Below are 15,801 nucleotides of genomic sequence, written 5' to 3' on the forward strand. Positions count from 1 at the left end.
CGTTACTGGGTGGCCAAGCGGTTGCGCGGAGGCAGAGCGCTCCGGGGCGTCCCATTGGCTGGATCAAACCCAAGCGAGCCTGTGATTGGCTCTCGCTGCGGGAGGGTTGCGATTCAAACGCGGGCGGCGGCCCGCAGCCCCGCAGTTTGCCCTTTCGTCTTCACACTCCTGTTCAGGTCCTAGCGTCTCGGGATGGCCTCGCAGAACCGCGACCCAGCTGCCGCCAGCGTCGCCGCCGTTCGCAAGGGAGCCGAGCCCAGCGGGGGCGCCGCCCGGGGCCCTGTGGGCAAGAGGTGAGCAATGCGGAGGTCACCCCGGTAGCCGGTGAGACCCGGGACACCTCACCCCCGGGACCCGGTGAGACCCGGGACACCTCACCCCCGGGACCCGGTGAGACCCGGGACACCTCACCCCCGGGAGCCGGTGAGACCCGGGACACCTCACCCCCGGCAGCCGGTGAGACCCGGGACACCTCACCCCCGGGAGCCGGTGAGACCCGGGACACCTCACCCCCGGGAGCCGGTGAGACCCGGGACACCTCACCCCTGGCAGCCGGTGAGACCCGGGACACCTCACCCCCGGCAGCCGGTGAGACCCGGGACACCTCACCCCCGGCAGCCGGTGAGACCCGGGACACCTCACCCCCGGCAGCCGGTGAGACCCGGGACACCTCATCCCCGGTAGCCGGTGAGGCCTGGGACACTTCACCCCCGGGAGCCGGTGAGACCCGGGACACCTCACCCCCGGGACCCGGTGAGACCTGGGACACCTCACCCCCGGGAGCCGGTGAGACCTGGGACACCTCACCCCCGGCAGCCGGTGAGACCCGGGACACCTCACCCCCGGGAGCCGGTGAGACCCGGGACACCTCACACTCCCGGGAGCCGGTGAGACCCGGGACACAAGAGGGGCACCAGGAACGCAGGAGGTAGATGAAAGGCTGGGGGCGCTGCCAGGCGGCTCTAGGAAGACGCCCTAGGAGCGCTGGGGTTAACACGCAGCGGAAAGTTCACCCGGGTCCTGCTGTAGATGAGAACTGTGCCCGAGGTTAACCAGCCTTTGAAGAAGGGGCGAGGCCTCCTCCGTGACAGCTCCTCAGGGTAGTCGGAGGGAGGTGATGTCGCACCTCGGCAGCATCCGTACCCTCAAGTGACCTCTACTTCTCTTTGCAGGCTACAGCAGGAGCTGATGACCCTCATGGTGAGTGACAGCATGTTCTAAGACCAATTGGCCCACCCTCCCATCCCCCACCCAATCACCAGTAGCCTTCTTTCCTACTTCAGGCTCCTTGCTAATCCCATGGGTGTAACTTACTCTCTTATGGGAAATCCTTTAGACACCCACCCTCACTTGAGCACAGCAGCTGCCTTCCCCCATAGGAGGTTTATCTGGGCTCATCCCTACCTACTTTGGGCCTCAGCTCTAACCTCACCCATCCCACCCTTCTCAGAATTTCTAGTCTCATCAGGCCTTGGAATTCTCACTTCTGGTGGTCCTTTACTACGTTACTCTAAATATTAATCCACATGTTCTAATGCCTTATTAAATATTTGAATTCCGTGTACTTCCCTGTTCCACCCCTTCCTCCTAGCCTGGTGATCAACCTGTGATTTGGGTCTGTAGCTGCTCTGTTTAGGGCCTGACTATAGTACTAGGGCAGGTGCTCACCCAGTGATCCCTTTTGCTATGCCTGAAAGTGTTTTCTTCCCCCCAGATGTCTGGGGACAAAGGGATTTCCGCCTTCCCTGAATCAGACAACCTGTTCAAATGGGTAGGGACCATCCACGGAGCAGCCGGCACAGTAAGTGTGGTGTGGGAGTGGGTGTCACTTTGCTGAGTGTGGCAGAGGAGATGAACTCCGAGGACTAGGCTGGCTTCAGTTCCCTGTGCCTGTGCCCATGTTCTTTGAGCTGGATGGAAAGGGGCCCCTGAGGCAGCGCCCTCTGTAGACCACAGACAAGGCTGGAGGGAGGTCTTGACTAGTGGGAAGGTACAAGTGCTTCCCATTGCTGCAGATCGGGCTTTAAGTCAGAAACTGGACCTGAGCCAAATCTGAATTTTCACTTTCTTGACTAAGATACTAATCCACCACTCTGGTAGCCCTCAGGATGCCGTGTCTCAGTCTTTTGACGGGAAGGTCACTGATATCCCCCAGATAGGAAGGAAGCACCAGGGACCAACTTAACACATTGTCTGCTGGCCAGATTCAGACTCAAGTTACTGCCTCCATGGCCCTATTTAGGACTTGGATGGAATGTGGGGCTGGAGGGATGGGTTGCGGGAGGTCCCACAAGGTGAGCAAGGGACTTACACTGCCCTTCTTTCCCCAAATGCCAGGTATATGAAGACCTGAGGTATAAGCTCTCACTGGAGTTCCCCAGCGGCTACCCGTACAATGCACCCACAGTCAAGTTCCTCACGCCCTGCTACCACCCCAATGTAGACACCCAGGGTAACATCTGCCTGGACATCCTCAAGGACAAGTGGTCCGCACTCTATGACGTCAGAACCATCTTGCTCTCTATCCAGAGCCTGCTAGGAGGTAACTTCTGAGACCACCAGTTTGCTAGGGCTCCCCTGAACCAACCTTCTTTATCCCTCTGACTGTTCTGAATCCTTCCACAGAACCCAACATCGATAGCCCTTTGAACACACATGCTGCTGAGCTCTGGAAAAACCCCACAGGTAGGTCCTTCTCCAGCCTTCAAAGGGGCCCTACAGACCGGGTTGGGCTCCTTCTGCATCCACCCTGCTGCTTCCTCCAAACTCTGATAGATTAAGGGATCTTTGGATAGGAGTATCTCCTGACCCAGGGGAGAGGTGTGTGGGGGTGTGGTGGGTGTACACACAGATGCAGGCAGGTCTCTGAGTTCAATTCAAGGCCAGCCTGGTCTGCAAAGAGAGTTCCTCCAGGACAACCAGGGCTACACAGAGAAGCTGTCTCCTGTACCTTTCCTAACTCTGGAAATAAGTAGAACTGGCCCTGCCGACCTCCCCATCCCACACTCACCTGAGACCTGCATGTTCTCTTCCAGCATTTAAGAAGTACCTGCAAGAAACGTATTCAAAGCAGGTCTCCAGTCAAGAGCCCTGACGCAAGAAGTCCAGCTTCTCTCGTGTGTCGTCTTTTTCCTTAAGTGGTCTGTCCTTTCCTTGATTTCTAAGCTGTGCTGTTATTTTTGTTTTATTCGTTTTTTGTTTTGTTTTTTTTTTAAATTAAGTCTGCTTGAGCCCTTGCAATGTATATTAAATAAATACGTATTCGTTGTTTTTGTATAAATTGCTGCCTCAAAGTTGCCCTCAGCCGGGGGTGGGAGGGGTGGGGCACGCCTTTAATCCCAGCAGAGGCAGGTGGATCTCTGTGAGTTCGAGGCCAGCCTGGTCTACATACAGATCGAGTTCCAGGACTGGCTCCAAAGCTGAACAGGGAAACCCTGTCTCAAAAAAAAAAAAAAAGTACCACTGGAGGTACTCAGGACAAGAAGTGGGCTAGCTTAACATCTGGGCTCTGGCCTGTTCTCTACAGGCTTGGAAGCAGCTGATGGACAGTGGGGCTGAGTGGCAGGTCACTAGGATGCCACCTGTGTCTTAATCACTCTGCATATGTTCTTCACCTATAAAATGGTTGTCACAATAATGCTTATTTGCCTGGAGGTACAGCTCCCTGGCAGAGAGCATGTTCAAATACCTGTGAAGTCCTGGGCTCAATTCCAGCACCAGAAATAATGTCCATTTCTGGGGAGTTACAGCATGAACTGTGAATACACAGTGACTGTCAAGAACAGTGCCAGTTGGGTTACAGATGAGGCTAAAGCCGACCCATAAGCTCAAGAATGTGTAGGAGAGAGGGGGGAGCACCAGACACCTTCTTTCTAACATGTTATAGATGGGGAGGCTCAGTTGCTGTACAGCAGGCCCCAAGCTCTGGAAAAGACTGAGCTCTGGACCCAGGTTCCCCACAGATGGCTGGGGTTGGGCACTTTCACCTCCTTCTCTATCTCCATGCAGTGATAGACCCTGCCCAAGCTGTCAGTTCTGCAAGCAGCTGGTTGTGCAGGCCTATGAGGAGAGGCAGAGGCAGCACCTGCTAACTACCGTTAGTCCTGGGCCCTTCCTACCTGTGCAAAAAAAATCTCGAGTTGGCAGCTCAGAAGCTAGTTGTATGCTTAGCGTTTCTCTTGGGCACAGAGCTTTATCCATCATAATGTTTGCCCATGGTAGTGTGGACAAACCCACTTGGGATCTTGTTAACAACTTGCATTGGGAGGGCTGACAGACAGGATTTCATTTCTGGTGAGCCCCAGGCTACTTTGGCTGTGGTCTAGTTAACATCCAAGGTGTTCAGCAAAGGGTGTGGTTCAGCTGGTAGAGTGCATTAGACCCTGTGTTCAGTCCCCGGAACCACATTAACCTATGTGTGCCTGTAATCCCAGCACTCCAGGAAGTACAGGCAGGAGAATCAGAAGTTCAAGATCATCCTTGACTTCATGGTTCGAGGCCAGTCTGAGATATACCCTGTCTAGGAAAGGGGAGGGGAACTGAGACAGGTGCTGGCAATGACTCCCCTGTAATCCCGGCACCTGGAGGCAGAGGCAGGAGGATTATTCAAGGCCAGTCTGATCTGTATAGAGTTCTAAGGCAGAAGTATATATCAAAACCCTATTTTACACACACAAAAAGGTATAAGTTCAACATGATGAGACGTGCCTGTAATTCTAGCAAAGAAAAAAGGTGTGGCTGGGCGGTGGTGGCGCACGCCTTTAATCCCAGCACTCGGGAGGCAGAGCCAGGCAGATCTCTGTGAGTTCAAGACCAGCCTGGTCTATAGAGCGAGATCTAGGACAGGCACCAAAACTACACAGAGAAACCCTGTCTCAAGAAAAGAAAAGGAAAAAAAAGGTGTGGTCCTGGAAACAGCACAGGTGCCAGCTAGAACAGACTTAGAGGATGCCTGAGAACAGGGAAGCTCCGGATAAATGTTGACGTGGCCCTATCTGTGTCTGCCTTGGAAGGCTGTGACATCCTTGTGGTGGTGTTTAGTCCTCTACATGGTCAGCTGACCTACCCTGTCACAAGAACCCAGAGTTATAACGAGTTAAGAACCAAATAAGGTTGGCCGGGCAGTGGTGGCTCGCGCCTTTAATCCCAGCACTCGGGAGGCAGAGCCAGGTGAAGCTCTGTGAGTTCGAGGCCAGCCTGAGCTACCAAGTGAGTTCCAGGAAAATAAGGACAATAGATGAGTAGGTTAAGCAAGCCTGGTGGCCTGAGCTCCATCCCCAGAACCCACGGAAAGGTGAAAGGAAAGATCAACGCCACAAAGCCATTCCCTGCCCTCCACATGACCACTGCAGTGCGCACGAACACACATCACACAAGAAAACTGCTTCCGAGTGGGATTGCTAAAAGAAGAAGGAGAACCAGGAATTGTGACACACACCTGTAATTCCAGCATTCAGGAAGCTGAGGCAGGAGACAGTCTCTTTACAAAAATAAATAAAAGTTAAAAACGAAGCAGGTGGATCTCCGAGTTTGAGGCCAGCCTAATCTACAGAGTGAGTTCCAGGATGGCTGGAGCTACACAGAGAAAGCCTGTCTCAGGGGGGAGAAAAAAATGATTATGATCGGAAAGTGGTGGTGCACGCCTTTCACCCCAGGACTCAGGAGGCAGAGTTAACTCCAGCCTGGGCTACAGAATTGAGTTCCAGGACAGCCAGGGCTACAGAGGGAAGGAAGGGGGAGGGTGTCTCTTGGGGTGCAAGCACTCCAGGGGTATGCACACTGGGAGGAGTAGGGCTGCTAAGGTAGCTGGATGTCGAGTCTCCCAGGGCTTGCAGCCATGGCAAAATGCCTGTTACCACACTGGAGAATCCAGGTGAAACCGGTTTAGAAAGATCCTCTTGGCTGCAGTTTAGAGCAACTGTTCTCAAGAACCAGGCAAGCAATGGTGGCCGCTCGGGTTGGAAGGCTGGACGGACACAGCACACAGTAGGCACTTCATAAACAGCGGTGATTCCTAACCCCAGCACTGGAAACAGAAGCTGGGAGGTGTGTGAATGGAACAGAAGGAAGAGGAGGCGCTGGAAGGTACCTGTCGGCAAACCCGTCGGCCCGAGTTCAATCCCAGGCCACGCATGATGCAAAGGGAGAATGACACCCAAAAGCCCTCTGACTCCTACATGTAGGCATATAGCGTAGGTGCACACTGGCAAACACGCGTGGCATAAATGTAATTTTAAAAAATATTTAGCCGGGCGATGGTGGCACACACTTTAATCCCAGCACTCGGGAGGCAGAGGCAGGAGGATCTCTGTGAGTTTGAGGCCAGCCTGGTCTACAGAGTGAGTTCCAGGCTAGTCATGGCTACATGGAGAGAGCCTGTCTCAAAGGCAGTAAGGGTGATCTTAATAACAGCAAAAGATCCATATGCTGTATGCAATGGAGTGGAGTAGAAATGTGGCCAGTGGGACGGCCTTTGCCTAGCATGCACCTGGGCCCCATCTCCAGAACCAAGTAAGTGCCGGCATTTACTAAATGATGTTTGCTAAGTGTCAGGAGCTGTTTTAAGCACTTTACACCCAAGTATTCTAGAACGCCTATCCCCCAATAAATATTCGTTATCTTCATTTTACAGATGAGGAAACTGAGGCACAGATTGGTTGAATTTGTCACAGGCAGTGAGAATTCAAACCCAAGGAACCTGACTCTCAGGCGAATGTCCTACAAGCAATTAGCTCTGGCTTGCTAGGAACTGAGTGGTAGGGAAGGTTAATGGCGCTGTCTGAACCAGTGGGGGCTGGGATCCAGGGAGGAGCCGGTATCAGAGCCCGGGCTTGTGGGTTGACGAATCTGCCAGGTTCCTAAGAAGGGGAAAGGCATTCTGGGGGTGAGAAGAACTTCACCATACTTCGGGATAGGATGTCACTTTAGTTAGGTCATGCCCTTGGCCCTCTGGAGAGCAATAGAGGGGGCTGAAGGGAGGGAGATGGGGCACGGGAGCAGGAACGACGCTCCCTTCCAGCTTTGCGCCTGGAACAAAGTAGCTCATGCAGCAGCAGCGCTGCCTGGGATGGATGGACAGACCCCTCCTCCTCAGGAGGGTCCTGCAGAGTGCGAACGTACTACACCTAAGACCCCAGAGTTTCCAGAAATGGTGAGGGGTGCGGGGGAGAAGCGTTGCCCCCTGCTGGGTCCCAGCTTCCGCACACCTTCACCCTACCCGTCCCAGGCGCCTTTGTCACGGCGGCCAGCTCACCCTGCGGACCGCCCCCACCCCACCCCACCCCACCCTCCTACTCCACCCCGACCCCACCCCCCACCCCACCCCCGCTCCAGTGCCAGGTACAACTGCAGCCCACTTGCCGAGCTGCCCACGGCCAGCGCCAGATGCGGGTAGCCGGCCAGCGCCAGATGCGGGTAGCCGGCCGCGAACCTGTACAGCCGGTCGAGCACCGCCCAGCACTCCGCCGCCCGTGCCTCGGGCTCGCGTGACCCAGTTCCTTGTCCTATGCCGCCGCTCCGGGGCACGCTCTGGGCGCCAAGCCAGCCAGGCGACCCCCAAGAACCCTTGCCCTCAATCACTCCCCTGTCAGTCAGGCCAGTTTTGCATTCATTGTCAGCTTTTATTCCTTCCAGCCACAAGGCCCGAAGGAGCTTCCTTTCCCTGGTGGGGCGGGGAAGGCAAGGGTAGCGTTGTCCACACCCAGGGGGCCTGCAATTTGGGTGGAAGCGAAGGCCGGCTCTTTACTGAACGCCCTCCATCATCTTCAGGAACTCTGCGGAGAAAAGAGGGACGCGGTCAGGGGTACCACTCCGAGAGCAGAGACCTGGCTCGCAGAGGGGTGCCCAGTCGATAATGGGTAAATTGCACTAAGCTGCCGGAGCACCCTTCAGGCCCTCAAGAGAGTGGGAGGGAACTTGCCCAGCCCCACCTACAAAGCTAAGAGCACCCTCTGGCCCTCACCATCGAAATCAATGCGGCCATCGTTGTTTTTATCGCCGTCCTTCATCAGGGATTCGATCTCCTCATCTGTCACGTGCTCCCCAGAAGCCCGGAAAATCTCAGCCAGCTCCTCAGCATCAATGTAGCCGTCTGCGTTCCTTTGGGGAAGAGGGACCGAGCAGGACGCAGGGAACCGGTGAATTTCTGGAGCCGGGCCTGACGCCTCAGCTCACACCCTGACCCTGGCCAGCCTGCTCCTTGGCTTCAGGCCAGCAGCCTCCATCCGCTCCCAAGTCCGTGATCCCAGACGCCCCCCACCCCCGCACCTGTCAAAGATGCGGAAACACTCCGCCAGCTCCTCTTCGCTCTTCCCCTTCGCATCCTCTTTCATCTGGCGGACCATCATGACCAAGAACTCCTCAAAGTCGATGGTACCGCTGCCTGCGGGGAGCGGGGAACGAGCGTCAGACTTAGCCCAGCACGCACTGAGCCCCTCCCCACCGCCCCCTGCCCTGGAGGGCCCAGCTCACCATCCTCGTCCACCTCCTCAATGATGGCATCCAGTTCCTCTTTGGTGGGCGTCTGCCCTAGCATCCTCATCACGGTGCCCAGCTCTTTAACGCTGATGTCCCCACCACCATCAGCGTCAAACATGTCAAAGGCAGCCTTGAACTCTAAAGCGGGGAGGGTTGAGTGAGGCCAGCTGGATTGTCAGCCTCACATCTATTCTCCCCTCCCCCGGTGGCCCACACTCACTCACCAGCGATCATCTCCTCGCTGAGGTAGGACCTGGCCTCAGCCTGTTGGTCCGTCTGGAGAAAACAAAGAGAGAATCAGAGCGCAGAAGGGCAGGATTCAGTTTCACTCTCCTCAGCCCCCACTTGTTAGGAAGTGCCCCTGGGCCCTCCAGAACTACTCCAAATCTGCTGCACCTCCCAGGTAGCCCCCAGTGCTGAGGAGAGGAGACACAGATTGTGCCCATAGTTTTCTCACCGTATCCTCTGACAGCCAAGCCAGGAACTCCCCACCCCCATCCCAGCAGTGACCTTTGGCAAGTCACACTTCCTGGGCTGCTTTGCGGGGATAATAGGAAATCAGGGGTGGCAGAGGGTTTGGGATGTGTTAGCACCATTCGAGGGTGATTTTCTAGTTTCCCCTATCTTGTGATGCTGCTTGGTGCTTGACTAGTGGCCATAAATATTTGTCCTGAACTAAATAACGGAATGCAGAGTCTCAGAACACCTGCCAAGTGCTCAGAGGCTGAGACCACAGGAATTCATGGGCAGCTTCGCCTCAGAGGGTTTGCAGAGGCAGAATTTCACACTCAGTCAATGAAGAAAACACCTCCCGCACTGTGTCAAATGTGGTGGGGCCTTGCCTTGGTGTGAAAACAAGGAAATTTTGTTCTGTTTCCACATTTTGGTTTTGGTTCTGGTTTTTAGATTGTCTTGCTATGTAGCTCAGGTTGAACTGGAACTCATGATGTAAACCAAGCTAGTCTCAAGTTCTCCATTTTCCTGCCTCAGCCTCCTGAGTACTGGGTTTTCACATGCATAACGTGTGACCCTTAATGTACGGTTTCCGTGGATTTTTCCAGGTCACAGCCAAGCCAGGCCATCTAGGTCAGGGCTTTGGTGGCCTGGTGGTGAGGAAGGAGTGATGAGCCCAATGTGTTCTTCATCCAGCTGGCCCAGATCCTTCATCACTCCTCTGCCCCTTGGCCTGATCCGGAGGGTAGGCTATTTTTAGATGGGCATGGGCAGTGGCAGCTGGCCTCTGGAGTCCAATTACTCCTTCAAGTGAAGTGGGATGGAGGATCTCAGAAGAAAATGGCAGCCCCAGGTTAGACCCCCTCCCTCTGTGGATGGTCAGGGTCTCTAACTCTGGCCTGTCACACACTCCCACTTCCCATCATCCTCAGGATTCTTGAGGATGCACCTGAGCTGGCTTGCAGGCCCCACAGGCCTCCCGTCATATAGGGAAGCCTTTCTTCTCCCATAGGCCTCCCATCGTACAGGGAAACCTTTCTTCTCCGGCTGCCACAGGCTCGGCTGGGCCTAGGAAGCCAACTCTGCCTCTGCCTTGCTGGGTGACTTCTTCCTGCCCTCAGGGTCTCCATCTCTCCTATGAAGCAGACGGGCTGAGACCTTTTCCACACAACCCTGGCTGCAGAACGACACTGCCTCAAGCCTCAGAAGGTAGCCAGGACATCACAGCCTTGAGGAACATCTTGACCAGCCCTCCCCATGCAAGAGAAGTCACAGACTTCCCAGGATGTCCACTTGGGTTCCAGCAACCCTTATCGTCCTTCAGATGTCCACACTGCTGCCCACAAAACACCCAGTGCTGGGACTGAAGGAGGCCCAGAAGCAGCCCGCGAACATGTCCTTACCATGGTTGCTGGTTACAGGGACTCCTCCGCTGTGGGTCGTCTCCTTCGCACTCCACCACCCAAAGGTGCCCTAGATCTCTCTAGCCCCCAGGATTTGTAGGGGCATCCTCTCTTCCCTCCTCCCTGCTCCCCAGAACTAGATGTCCTGACCAATCAGACCCGGGGGTCAGTAAGCCCCACCCCTCCCAGAGTCCTAGCCCATTACCTAATTTAGCCAAGGGCCTTCGCAGGGAAATTTAAGCTTCTGAGCAGGTGGCAGGCTCTGACGTCTCCTAGATTCCTAGGAGAAGGGCTCGCCCTGCCCCACTGTCCTGTGCGGCTCCCTCCCCCCAGCACACTTGCTCCAAGACGGGAGGGGATGTTCAGAATAGAGACAGCATCGTGGAAGTGGAAAGGGAAGAGCCCAGGCTTGAAGTCCATGTGACTGTGGGTCCATGGTGAGGCCCCTCAAAGCACACCTTCCTCCAAGATAGAAACGGCAGATGGGAGCCCAGACGAACAGGTCACCTAGCTTATGCTAGGCGCCTAGGGCTGGTGTTTGGCCCATGGGGAAGGGATACCTAGGCCACTACTTACTGAACTCTCACAACATGTCACGTCTCCACACCATGCTGGGCATCTCAGCTCCATGATCTCATCTGGTGTTCATCCTGTGAGGTGGTAACTATTATTACCCCCATCTGACTAGAGTGCTTTGTAAGTCACACAGGTCTACAGAAGAATTCTTTTCCCCCATTTGGAGGCCAGATCTCATGCGTTCCAGGCTGGCCTTGAACTCCTTAGGTAGCTATGATGATGTTGACATTCTAATCCCCCTGCCTCCACCTCCAGAGTGCTGGGATCTACAGGCATATGCCACTAAGCCCTTTTCAAGTCCTTTGATTGATTTTACCACAGAGTCTCCACTGTCACCTGAGCTGGCCTGGAACTCCTGGGCTCAAGCAATCCTCTTGTCTTAGTCTCCCAGATCACTGAGACTGTAGGCGTGACAGATTTATACAGTGTTGGGAAACCAAGTCAGGGCTCTGTGCATGCTATAAAGCACTCTCCCGACTGAGCTCCGCCCCCGGCCCTGGCGATTCTTTTCAAACTTAATTGTTCTGTCAGCACGTATGTCTGTGCACGATGTACATGCCTGGCACCCAAATGGACCAGAAGAAGGCATCAGATCCCACAGCTGGGAGCCCCTGTGAGAATGCTGGGAATTGAACCAAGGTCCTCTGGGAGAGCAGCCAGTGCTCTTAACCAGTTCTTATCAGTTAACCTTCACTGTGGAATCAAGTTAGGACATGTAGGCCTTGGGGACCCACCCAGAAGAAGTGTACAGAGCTATGAGAGTGGGGCTTATATTAGGAGAAATGAACATGAAAAAGATAAAAAGGCTTCTTCTCTCAAGCTATGCTTATCCAGGGAAAAAGCATTTAGAACCACTTTTTGTCTTATTTAAAGACAGGTTCTCTAAATAATAAAGAGATAGCAAGTGGATTTGTCCTAGACATTATATATCTAGACCTTCCCTGCCTCTACAAAGTTAGGTTCTAGAGTCTTCTATTTGTGTCGTGGAGTATCCAAGGCTGAGCCTTCATTTTTTTTATCTTTCTTTATTATTATTAATTTTTTGAGATAGGGTCTCATGTAACTCAGGCTAGCTTCAAACCCACTATGTAGCTGAGGACGACCTTGAACTTCTTCTGACCCTCCTGCCTCTACCTCCCAAACGCTGGGGTTTTACACATACACCATCACGCCTGATTTGATTTGATGTTGGGATTTGAAAGCAGAGCTTTGTGCCCAATAGACAAGCACGGTTCCCAGTGAGCCGCTGCCCTAGCACTGGAGGCTTCATGTCTATGAGCAAAACGTTCATTTGTTGGTGCAGTTATTCAGTTTTTATCTCTATGGTGAAATCCCTGGGGTTTGGAATGTAAGTTTACATATGAAATATTCGTCAATACACATAAAGTATGAAAATATGAAAGGGGGCAGCTAGCCCTTTCCTGAAGCTCAGCTGATCCTCTGTAGAGTAAAAGTGGAGGAATGCACCCTAAGAATCCACAGGGTCCAGGCTGAGCAGTGAGGTAAGCAAGGCTCGTGGACAGTTGCTAAATCAACAGAAAGAACGTGGAGACAACTAAGTCTGGGGCCAGGGAATGATGGACCAGACCCCAAGGAAGGCAGACGGACAGTGGCAGCTGGGTCGCACTCTTCCCTATATATAGACATTCCAAAGAAAGCTCAGAGGAGCCGGGCCAGGCTAACTAAGGCCTCCCTCTGCCAGGCAGAGGATGAGGCATGATACTCAGGGGAGTTCAGCTTGGACAATGCACGCTGGGATCACTTGTCTGCAACAGGAGGAAGACAACCCTTAGCAACCACCCGTCACTAATTCATTCCTGTTTATTTGGTGAAACAGTAAGAACCAAGGGCCCAAGTGCAGTCAAGCAGATCATCTGTTCTCATTCCAGCCTCTCTTCTCACCTTGCCGCCTCACTCTGGTCAGACTTCAGTACTGCCCCAAACACCACCCTCTATGAAGGGCAGGACTTTGCATTTGCTAGAAGCTCCCTGACATCTTTCTCAGCTTTCAAATCACTTCCTCCTGTATCCCTTCTCCCCTCCACTCCTGCTATGTGGTTCAAGGAGAGAAATTACTTCCAAAAGTTGTCCTCTGACCTCCACACTTGAGCCATGTCACGTGTGAACCCACATTCAGACAATCATAATAAAAACAGAGAACCAGCATGGTAGCCATAATCTGGAGGGGGAGGTAGGAAGATGGGGACTAAGGAGTTAATGCCAGCCTTGGATACATCTCAGAAAAAAGAGAAAAAAGGCCATGGGAGGTGTCTCTATCAGTAAAGTGCCTGCCACACAGGCATCAGGACTTGAGTTTCGATTCTCATTAGCCATGTGGGACCATAAGCCCAGCAATGGAAGGGGTGATGGGACAGGAATGGAGACTAGCAGATCCCTGGTGCTCACTGGCCACCCAGACTAGCTAAATGGCAACATTTGACCTCCATACACACATGTGTACACTACATCACACACACACACACACACACACACACACAACCACTCCTAACTCTGACACCATTTACATGAGAAATACATCAATGGAAGCGATGGGCCACCTTTTTGTTTGTTTGCTTCATATTTTGTTGTTTTTCGAGACAGGGTTTCTCTGTGTAGCTTTGCACCTTTCCTGGGACTCACTTGGTAGTCCAGGCTGGCCTCGAACTCACAGAGATCCGCCTGGCTCTGCCTCCTGAGTGCTGGGATTAAAGGGGTGCGCCACCACTTCCCAGCGATGGCCCACTTTCTAAAACTTTAATATTTTGTGTGCACACACACACACTCAAGTGCCACGGTGCACATGGGACGGTCAGAAGACAGGCTGCAGAGTTGGTTCTCCCCTCCACCTGTGGATCCCGGGAGCTGAATGCAGGTTGTCAGGCTTCCTGGAGGGTCCCACTGAGCCGTCTCACTGGCCCACTTATTTGGGCAATGCAGGATTTTTTTTTTTTTTTTTTTTAAATAGGGCCTCACTACCTAGTTCAGATTGCCCTCTAAATTACGATCCTCCTGCCTCAGCCTCCCAGGTGCCACAATTGCCGGCATGCTGTCTTTCCTGCCTGCCTGGACAGACCAGGTTTCTTTCCACGTTATGAACATCAGCTCTTTCTTTTTCCTGCATTCCTTCCTGTTTGTTTAGTTGCTGCTGTAGTTGTTTTGAGTTAGGCCTTGAAGTCAGGAACCTCCTGCCTCAGCTACTCAGGTGCTGAGAGTACAGGTGTGCACGATCACGCCTGGCCAAACCTCAGCTGTGCATCCTGACTTGCGTGCCATATACTGAAGGGAAAGTTAACAACCAGCCAGTAGCAGGAGAATGAGTGGAGTCTTTTTGTCTTCACAGTATGCCTGTATGCAAATGCAGAGTGGTTAGGCTTGGAATCACCAACAGGCTTCAGTCCCAGCTTCCCTGCTTTCCTTCCACCAGATGGGAATACCTCCCTTCTTTCCTCAGGTTTCACTATGTCACCCCAGCTGGCCTAGAACTCACTCTGTAGACCAGGCTGGCCTTGAATTCACAGAGACCCACCCACAAGTGCTGGGATTAAAAGTGTGTACCACCGGGCCTGGCTTTTTCCTAAGACTTATTTTATTTTTAATTATATGTATATGTGTGTCTGTGTTTGGGTTTGTGCACATGTGTGTAGATACCCTTGGAGACCAGAAGAGGACATTGGATCCCCTGCCGTTACTGGAGGTTATAAGCCACCAGTTGTGGGTGCTGGAAACCGAATTCTGGTCCTCTGCAAAAACAGCACACACTCTCAACCACTAAGTCATCTCTCCAGCCCCAGCCTCAGTTTCTTCACATTGAAAATGAATCATTACTGTCCAGTAGCTGCCTCCTATGAGACTGACATGTGACAGTGTGTGAAATGCCTACAAGAAGACAGCATGAGTTCTAAAAATTGAGACCTTTTTGTTCAATGAAGGCCAGGTTTTCCATTCAAAAGTATCTTCCCATCCGTCCCTGGGCCCTGAAACGGGGTAGGAGATACCTTCTGAGACACCTATTTTTTATTATTATTTGTTTGTTTTTGTTTTTCGAGACAGGGTTTCTCTGTGTAGCTTTGGAGCCTGTCCTGGATCTTGCTCTGTAGACCAGGCTGGCCTCGAACTCACAAAGATCCACCTGATTCTGCCTCCGGGGTGCAGAGATTAAAGGCGTGAGCCACTACCGGCTGGCTGAGACATTTTATTTTGAATCAGGATTTCTCTATATATCTCTGGCCACCCTGAAACTTGCTACATAGAGCAGGCTGGCCTTGAACTCACTGGGATCCCCCTATCTCTGCTTCCAGGGTGCTGGGATTAAAGACATGCGCCACCACGCCACCATGCTTGGTCTTTGAGGTACCTTGTTTTATTGTCTAGCTGGCCGATTTCGACTCTGCCCTGCTAGGCCTTGCGACAGGAAGCAGCAATAGTTTTCTTGACTACTGTTACCCGGCAGTAAAAGATAAAACTGCAGTTGTCCGAGAGCTACAGAAATTACCCGACTGACCCGGCTTGCGTGGGTAAAGAAGTCAAATCCAAGAGCTCCACACTAGAACTCTGGCAAACTGTGCGACCTTGTACAAGTAACAGCCTCTCTGCATCTGTTTTCCTGTTTGACTGCTTCCATTAGGTGAAGCTCATTCGAACGCTCACACCAGGCACTGCAGTAAGGGTCTTACAAGAGCTGAAAACGTAGTCTTAGTATTAGAATTCTTATTTCATAGGAGAAAACCTAGGCTGGGCGAGGCCGATTTCAGGCTTTTCTCACGTGAAAACCGAGCTCCCAAATGCCCCGAAATTACATTGTAAAGTTACACAGCACTGCATGGAAATTAGGGGGAAAGCTTGGGGCTGCCCCGGGAGTCCGGTAGGGTGAGGCAAGTTCAAGAGGGTGCAAGGC

General features: G+C 53.0%; 2 protein-coding genes across 2 annotated transcripts; one reads left to right on the forward strand and one right to left on the reverse strand.

Moving 5' to 3' along the window:
* Positions 1 to 123: 123 nt before the first annotated feature.
* Positions 124 to 3,280, forward strand: Ube2c (ubiquitin conjugating enzyme E2 C). Its single transcript, XM_028868634.2, has 6 exons — positions 124 to 293; positions 1,173 to 1,200; positions 1,715 to 1,801; positions 2,338 to 2,542; positions 2,626 to 2,685; positions 3,036 to 3,280. The coding sequence occupies exons 1-6, from the start codon at positions 193 to 195 to the stop codon at positions 3,092 to 3,094; spliced, it is 540 nt and encodes a 179-aa protein (XP_028724467.1). The 5' UTR covers positions 124 to 192; the 3' UTR covers positions 3,095 to 3,280.
* Positions 3,281 to 7,607: 4,327 nt separating this feature from the next.
* On the reverse strand, positions 7,608 to 10,451 carry Tnnc2 (troponin C2, fast skeletal type). Its single transcript, XM_028868635.2, has 6 exons — positions 10,332 to 10,451; positions 8,700 to 8,751; positions 8,470 to 8,613; positions 8,266 to 8,380; positions 7,961 to 8,097; positions 7,608 to 7,772 (listed from the first exon to the last, which is right to left on the reverse strand). Exons 1-6 carry the CDS (start codon positions 10,332 to 10,334, stop codon positions 7,741 to 7,743), a joined length of 483 nt encoding a protein of 160 aa, XP_028724468.1. The 5' UTR covers positions 10,335 to 10,451; the 3' UTR covers positions 7,608 to 7,740.
* Positions 10,452 to 15,801: the final 5,350 nt, after the last annotated feature.

The sequence above is a fragment of the Peromyscus leucopus genome, chromosome 4 (genome assembly GCF_004664715.2).
Source record: "Peromyscus leucopus breed LL Stock chromosome 4, UCI_PerLeu_2.1, whole genome shotgun sequence".
Classification (NCBI taxonomy): domain Eukaryota; kingdom Metazoa; phylum Chordata; class Mammalia; order Rodentia; family Cricetidae; genus Peromyscus; species Peromyscus leucopus.

What these genes read in the sequence shown, in the direction of transcription:
- Ube2c (XM_028868634.2), top strand. Translation starts at nt 193, where the DNA reads ATGGCCTCGCAGAACCGCGACCCAGCTGCCGCCAGCGTCGCCGCCGTT. An exon ending in TATCCAGAGCCTGCTAGGAG is followed by an intron (nt 2,543 to 2,625) that starts GTAACTTCTGAG and finishes ATCCTTCCACAG; the next exon opens with AACCCAACATCGATAGCCCT. An exon ending in GCTCTGGAAAAACCCCACAG is followed by an intron (nt 2,686 to 3,035) that starts GTAGGTCCTTCT and finishes GTTCTCTTCCAG; the next exon opens with CATTTAAGAAGTACCTGCAA.
- Tnnc2 (XM_028868635.2), bottom strand. An exon ending in CAGCGAGGAGATGATCGCTG is followed by an intron (nt 8,614 to 8,699) that starts GTGAGTGAGTGT and finishes TCCCCGCTTTAG; the next exon opens with AGTTCAAGGCTGCCTTTGAC. An exon ending in TGGCCGCATTGATTTCGATG is followed by an intron (nt 7,773 to 7,960) that starts GTGAGGGCCAGA and finishes TTTTCTCCGCAG; the next exon opens with AGTTCCTGAAGATGATGGAG.